This window comes from Argopecten irradians, chromosome 13 (assembly GCF_041381155.1).
Source record: "Argopecten irradians isolate NY chromosome 13, Ai_NY, whole genome shotgun sequence".
NCBI lineage: Eukaryota > Metazoa > Mollusca > Bivalvia > Pectinida > Pectinidae > Argopecten > Argopecten irradians.
Window position 1 is genome coordinate 17,523,521 of NC_091146.1, and position 8,422 is coordinate 17,531,942.

The 8,422-nt window shown below is 35.1% G+C and overlaps 1 protein-coding gene across 1 annotated transcript; it reads left to right on the forward strand.

Moving 5' to 3' along the window:
* Positions 1-3,257: 3,257 nt before the first annotated feature.
* Positions 3,258-6,684, forward strand: LOC138306217 (beta-1,3-galactosyltransferase 1-like). Its single transcript, XM_069246618.1, has one exon. It carries the CDS (start codon positions 3,813-3,815, stop codon positions 5,043-5,045), a length of 1,233 nt encoding a protein of 410 aa, XP_069102719.1. The 5' UTR covers positions 3,258-3,812; the 3' UTR covers positions 5,046-6,684.
* The last annotated feature ends 1,738 nt before the right edge of the window (positions 6,685-8,422 follow it).

Consider the following 8,422-nt stretch of genomic DNA (forward strand, 5'->3'; position numbering starts at 1 on the left):
TAGACCGATAATGGTGTCGTCTTTAGAACTACAATTGGTGCCTATTACTGCTAATTGAGCAAAGAAATGCTTGTGCAAACCATTATTAAACCGTCTGTATGCATTTTATCTTACTTGATTGATATCACTTACCCACTAGCATAGGTAATAAAACTGAACCTTATAAAATATCAAAATCACAGCGAGACATAATTTGTTCACATATAAATATTATAGTCTTTTCAAAGGAAAACTATACGGCAAGTCTACAAATAATGAATTTGACGTCTTAGTAGATATTAAGGATGGTCTTTATAATTCTTTTGGACAAAAATAATATATAAATGCATGTATATGTTTAAAATAATTGGAAACCTACAACAAAGTATAGAAAACTGTGCCCAAGTGATTTTCTAAGGCATATGCAGTGCTCCACTACGACACATATATAGGGACAATTTCATACCCGACCGGAAAGTATAGTAGGTACGTATATTCGTTCTAGAATACATAATGCAAATTATGTACTGTTGCGCTGGTTGAAAACATCGAGAAGGGTTCCGAAAAAAAATTAATAGCGGTACGCGGTGGTGGTTAAAATTAGTGAACTACACAATATATTGCCAATTTTGTTCATCAAACACTCATTGAGAAGATAAAGTATTTCTCTTTAGGATAATATATGCGTCACTAGTGTATAGAGCCCGCGTATTAAAAAAATGCTTAAAAATTATGTCAGTTTTTCTCTATCTTCGAGTTCATACCCTTGATACCATCAGTTAGTTAAAGTTTCGTGCCAGGTCCCTGTGTATTTCTTCATACATTTTGGACATACTTAGAACTAGTATGTATAAAGCAATAGAAAGTGGTATCAATCCCCAACGTTTAGTGAGTACATGATCTATTTCATAAATGTTCGTTTTTTTGTTTCCACTCACTATAACAAAGGGTCATACTGGAGTCTAGCTGCGATGACGTAGCTGTGAATGACGGACAGAAGACTTCTAACAGATGATCAAGAACGGTTGGGATAGGATAGGATTAATATTATTCGTTTTAACTGTAATCATGATCTGGCCCTTGAACGATTTTATATACACAAGTCCTTACAGTGACCGACAAGTGATATTTTGATAATACATGTAACTTAAATGTACTTATTAATTAATCTCTCATTGACAAACATGAAGGGCGTGCCTTTAAATACAAATGTACATACGTGAACTTTTATCTGCTTTTTAGGATCTGTATTCATTCAACAAAAGGATTTTTTCCAAATGTTCAATAAAGACATAATATAAGTCTTGTGACTTACAGTCACGTGCTGCGGGTGATCATATGTCCTTCACGTGTTTATAAATATTGTGTAATTTAAGAATATACGAAAGTAGTCCTATATCAAACCAATTAAAATGACTGTAACCATGTAGACTATAGCCTACGAAGAGTCCAGCTAAAGTTAAAAGAATAAATTCGGATTCACCATAAATTTTATTAAAGGGTCAGTACTAAATCAAGATACATTCTCACAGACCTCGTAATAATATTGAGTCATTTCGTCCCATTACAGTGCTATATCATCGTATTGTACATCACAACAGTACCGAAATCGACACAGATCACCGATCTTCGACTTTCATTTGGAAGACTATTCGTCCACCGTTTATACAGCTGTGTGTACTTTTGCTGCCAGGTCACTGATTTGTTTAAAGCTGACAATGCAAGTTAAAATTATTAACATGATTTTTTTAAAAATAAGTATACTCGTTTTTCCAAGAATCGTTTATGAGACATTCCCCGGTTGAGGACAGCCATTTTTGTTTTACATTCCGACGACTCACCGACCCCTATATAAAGCGCGTGAATCGACACACGTGCGCTCATTCATGTACCTATACACCTAGCAGTCCACAGGTTATGTCACCTACAAATAGGTAAACAAAACCCTCACCTGTAAAACTATATGGGACTTTTTTAGCAAGAAAACATGTCAACTCCTCGAAGTTGTCATTTAGATGTTTCTCAAAATAAAATTCCAACGCAAGTGAATAGAAATCCAAAAATAATCCGTCCACATATCTCCACGTATATCATCGTACCCGACGCACTCAACTGACCATATACACGTGACTACGTACCTGATCCGAACGAGCGACAACTATCAAGGACACACACGTGTCGTTGTTCATGTACGTGTAAAACTTAGTGTATATTGAAGTGTTTTATTAGTTCGTATTGGACATATGTTGGGATATAGCTGACAACACATCCATCTATTACTTCAATGAAATATTGTCAGGTGAGTGCAGTGTTTATTTTCAATTTGACATTGTTATTTGCAATATCGGGGCATGTGTATCTGAGACAAGATATGTTTAGAATGATACACGTGTGTCAAGTGTCCCGTGCTTTATATAGGGGGTTGGCCAGTGAAGGTTACTAAGCAGAGCAAAAGAAAAATGGCTGCCACTTCCTTAGATACCACACTGTCATAACTAGGGGATGTCTCAGAAACAATTTTTGAAAAAAAAAATATTTCGTTAATATATTTTTTTTAAAATTTCAACTGCATGTTTTTAACTTGCATTGTCAGCTTTAAGGTGACACATCTAACTGATGACAGAAAGGTTACATAAAACATTCACCGGGAGGGAAGAACAAACAAACATCCTTATGTACCATCTATGATACAGTATTGTTATCAAGGGGTTACAATCACTGTTATTATATCCCCATAGATGTCACGATAGTGATAGTAACCCCTTGACACCATGGAGGAGTATCACGGATACACATATAAATTTTACTTCCCTACCTGGATAAAGCTGAGAAATAAAAGAATATAATTTAATCAACATGTAAATTATTTGTTTTTAAATCAAATGTAAACGTCTTAACCACGATATTGTTACATAATTTTGCATATACATGAAACCAATCAATGGAAAACAGTTAGAGAGCACTTATTCTGACGCTGCCGGACTAATTGTTAATTGTCTCCATTAATACCGTAATAAAGATATGTAACTTTATTGTACTGGTGTGTGCATTAAGCTAATATCCGGTAGGATCATTTAACACAACCTGTCCACACCCCGTGCCTTGAAGTCCCAGGCTTTGTGTCCGGTATTTAGTACACACTATACACGTTGGACAAATTTTATTCTATTTAATTGTCACTGTATACGTAACATCGTGCAATCTTGAATAACAATACACGTGGTCTACAAATCGACCCCTTATCTATAAAGTCGAACATTGGCTGTTCAGGTTTATATCTCGTAACCTCATACCTGGTCAGCTGTTCAAATTAAGTCCACACATGTAGAACAAATCTTTATACATGTATATTGAAATGTCTGGGGTAATGCATAGTTGTGAATGAAGCAATGAGGATTTATATTGAAAATTTACGCAATATGATATTAACTTAAGGTGTTAACATTCAATATCTAGGAACTACTATTGAAGATTCGACATTATACAATCATTGACAGCGTTTTATGTTAATACGAGAATTTGGCAACCTGAGGAAGGTAAAATTCTCCGATGCCAAATGCATACGAGATAAAAAAATGGTGTCGGAATGAAAGCATTTTCCCTATCAATAGTGCCAAGCAATGCCGTCATCAGATTGAAAGCAAAAGACATTCTTTTATAGATTAACAACTTTCAGCAGATGGACAATATTGACGTCAACTTTCTGTTAAGAATAACTATGCGGTAGGTCCGCTGCAGATACTAATATGAAACGGATTTCATTAACGAAATTGAAAGTGGTGGCACAGCTGCAAAATGAACAGAAACCTTGGAATTGACTGAACCGCTGATAGATGTTGCACACATTCGTTTCAGAGGGAGAAATGCGTGTTAATGACTCTATGACGATGACATGCTCCTCTTCCTCAACCATACGCATGCGACTTGGGAAGCACTTCCGGTGTGTTTATCGGAGGCTAGGAATTGTGGGAGTTTATTTCTCATTGGTCTATCTCCTTGTTATCTATATCTTATTGATCTCAATCGACAACATGCTTCACGTGGGTGTGCAAAGTTCACGTAATATTCCGGTACTTACAACCGCTCCTGTGACCACGATTGCAACTCCTGTTTCAACTATTTTCAGCTCAAAGACGTATTATACGGAGATAAGTGACTATCCAATGTCTTTTGACATCAAATCCTTGGTTGAAGACACGATACAAGGTAATGATTTAACAAACTATTCTGATATTGAGCCTATTAACCCTAGACTTTTCAATTACGTATTTAAAGCACGGAAATGTAAATTTGATAAAGGCATGGACCATAAAGTACTCATTCTGGTAAAATCCGCGGCGGAGAATCGAGATTGGAGAAGAAAGATCAGGAAAACTTGGGGAGCGGAATTCTTGAACGGTAAACGTATTCAAATTGTATTTCTTATAGCATCAACGGAGGAGGAAGTGCAGGTTTTCATCGATTACGAGGCGAGGAAATTCCGGGATATCGTACAGGAGAATTTTCGGGATTCTTACAGGAACAACACATATAAGACTATTATGGGATACAACTGGGCAATGGAGTTTTGTCCGACGGCGAGTTATCTTCTCTTCATCGACGACGATGTTCTGGTTGATACCGATAGGTTTATCAAACATATCGACGATATATCGGACCAACCTCGACATATAATCGATAATCTGTATATGGGATTGCTGATTCCGTGTGGTGAACCGTATCGTGATAATACGTCTAAGTGGTATATTTCTGTGGACGAGTACCCGTATGATTTCTGGCCGCCATATTTGGCCGGAGGCGCCTTCTTGATGTCTCACGTGTCAGCTTTAAAATTCCAGCTGGCCATTCCATACGTCGAACCGGTCAGTATCGATGATTCGTATCTAGGTATGGTTGCTAAGAAACTAGGAATTCGGCCAATAGATAACCACTTATACCATTCTAGTGGGAAATATCACGCAAACCAATCCATGTTTCATCATAAATGGAATTATGATAATCCAACAGTGCAAGGCGAGTTACTTCCCTTTAGTTCGAAAACAACATTTTGTTCGGACGGAATATGAACAATGTATAAATGAATCACAAAAATAGACGAGTTATCTCCCCTCGATCCAAATGGAGAAAAAAAATAACAATAACATTCTTAGATTTCTTCCATATTGCAGTAATAATCGCACGTGTAATAATCTTATTATAAAACAGGTCTTCATAAGTAATGAAGACATTTTGTACATGTGCATACATATGCATGAATATAAGCACTTTAGTGTATTTACCACAACAGAACAGGAACATTCTTCGTTTCGCTATCTAAGTGTACATCAAATCGTTTCAAAGTGTCTATGAAACCCTACCTACGTAGGTATTTCTAAATATTTTCTTCATTTTGTATGTATTTTTCATGTTCTATGAAATGCTATTTTATATTTGATGTTTCGACGATTATTTAGTACTAGTATCACATTCATCAGACAAATGACCAGGCAGCACACACAAATATGTAGCATCCTCGATATCGATTTCGGCACTGCTAAGTATATAAGTGATACTGTGTTATATTATATAGAACGAACGAAAGGCGATTTGTTATTCCCATTACGGGCCTTGGAGCTTACCTGAGAATATAATTTTGATGGTCATCGAAACATCACACAATACATTCACTTATCATAAACACAATTCCATTACATTAGCTTTATCTACAAATTTATACATGTGTTAGAAATTGGCTCATTGTATATATGGATATTACCTAAATCTTCCTGATATGTCATCAACGGTTTATCGATGCAGACGGAAGCTTGAACATCTTCAAGTTTATTTTTGGATTAATTGTACATTATGTACGTTCTTTGAATGACATTAACTTAAATTAAGATATGCAGTGTATAGTTTTATTACAAAGTGTAATTACAGCCATTGCAATTAATTACAGACAGTTTTGTATAATTTACCATAAATGGAAAATTCAATTTAATTTGATCTATAAAATATTTAAAATCATATGATGTGGTTTTTGTATTTATATTTATACATGCTATTGAATATGCATGCACATATATATTGTATTATTGTTTTGCATTTTAAAAAGAAATAATTAAAAAATTGTTTTAAGCCAATGATCTTAGTATTATCAATGATTGCCTTTATTTACTCCAAATTGAATGACTATTACAAGATCAAATTACTTTACTATACATATAATTTATGTTGATATATTTACTGTCAATTACAGAATATTAAAATTAGCTGAATGGCACCATCGAGGAAATGTCTGAAAGAAGATTGTATGAAGTGACTAAAGATTTCAATTTGAATAAAAAAAATCGTCTTTTCTTCTGCGGGTTGAATCATAGAATAACCAAAAGCAAATCATCAGTGACAAATAAAGTTATATTTGATGCGTGTATGTACAATTACAACCAATAGAAACGTCGTGCATATTGGATATATATATCTCAGTAAATGTAACTTTAAGAAGTACAAAATGTATATTGATTTGATGCTTGAAACTTCGTGCCGCATCAATCTTAGATTCAACACTGATTTTCCAGGAGTTACTATCACTGACATTGAACGACAGTGACAGTAACCCCTGGGGTATAAGAGATGTCTGACACCGTGAACCGCTGTCACCACGGAGTGAACAAAGGGCAATAACTCCAATTCGATTTGAAAAAATGTGATACTTTTAAAGATGCTCCAACGTTACGCAGACAGAGCATAAATGACCTTCATTATTTGAACAATAATTGGTGTTTAATGGTGTATGTATATGTCTAATTAACACAAAAAATATATAAAATAATTTATTTTGCTTTTGGTGCATGCGCAGTCAGAATTTCATTTCATATAGGATATAGTGACACGTAATTTTTTGCGGAATGCAATTAATTATTTTTTTATATTTTTAACTTAAAGTAAAATTAGAAGCTCAAAATATTCAATATGGTGGTAATGGTGTAAAGTAGCTAACTTTTGTAACTGAAGAAAAGTACCTAATCGTTTGCTCCAGTTTTTAATAGTGAAAAAAAATACTATTTGTTAGCGTTGGAGCATCTTTAAGCTTTTCTAAAATATTTCGGGGTGAATGAGTTAGAACTACAGATGAGGTAACAACAAGTCACGAACAGATGATTTTAATTAGATTGGAAATAGATCTTGATTTCTTGTAGTTTAACACCATATAAATGTATGTTTATGAGGAGTAGGGAACAAGATAAGATATTATATTCATTCCTCTAATTAAGTATATCACAGAGTTGTGGGTATGTATGAATTGTTACGTCATTATTTTGTGAGCGCATTTCACGTCGTTTTCTCCGAAATGTATGACGTTTCGCACGCAAACACAAGACGTCACAATCAATACCTACCCACAAGGTTAGATAACTCTGTAATATGCAAATTCAGAATTTCACAAAACTTTCTATAGCTTCAATCTTTACATAAAACTGACTAAATAGTCTTCTTCTTCTTCTTCTTCTTCTCTTCTTCTTCTGTTTACGGGACGCCGTCAAAGTATGACGATTATGTCCTGGGGACCTGTAGGGGTGCAAGGGTGTGAAAGGAATAGATTTGTGATTTTTTTTTTAGTATATAGATAAAAGGTGTGTGCAGAACTAATGTGTGAGGGCTTCAAGGGCTACGTTGGAAATATGTGCCTTGAAGTCCTCGAGTGTAGTGCACTGTACTGCTGCTACAGGGAGGAGATTCCATTGTGTTATTGTTTGTGGGAAAAATGAATATTTGTATGTGTCCTTTGTAGCAGAGATTTGTCTGAAGCAGTGTGGATTGGAGTGTCTGGTTCTGTGGTCTACTGGTATGAGTATGGTCTGGTATATTGTGTATTATTTTGTAGAAAAGTATCAATCTTGTGTGTAGCCGTCGTGTCTGTAATGTTGGCCAGTTAAGTTGATGTATCATGTTTGTAACTGAACTGGTGTTGTGATATTTGTTGTGAACATATCTTGCTGCTCTGCGTTGTGTTTTTTCTATCTGTTGAATTTGGTGTGTGTTGTGGGGATCCCATACGGAGGAGCAGTATTCCAGTTTGGGTCGAACTAGTGCTTTGTATGCGTGTGCTTTTATATGTGGTGAATTAATTTTTAAGTTGCGCTTTAAAAACCCTAGTAATCTGTTTGCATTTGCGGTGATATTATTTATGTGCATGTCCCATTTTAGGTTTTTTTTGTAGTGTTAGTCGTCCTAGATATTTGCTTGAGTTTACTTGCTCGAGTGTATGATTGTGGAGTGTGTAGTTGTGATGTATTTTGTTGTGTTTTGGTGTAACACTGATTATGTTGCATTTATCTGGGTGAAATTTCATTAGCCAGTCTGTTTCCCATTGTGCTGCTGCGTCCAGATCTTTCTGTAGTTTTATTGTGTCGTCTTTGTTGTTTATTGTTTTGTATATAATACTGTCGTCTGCGAATAATCT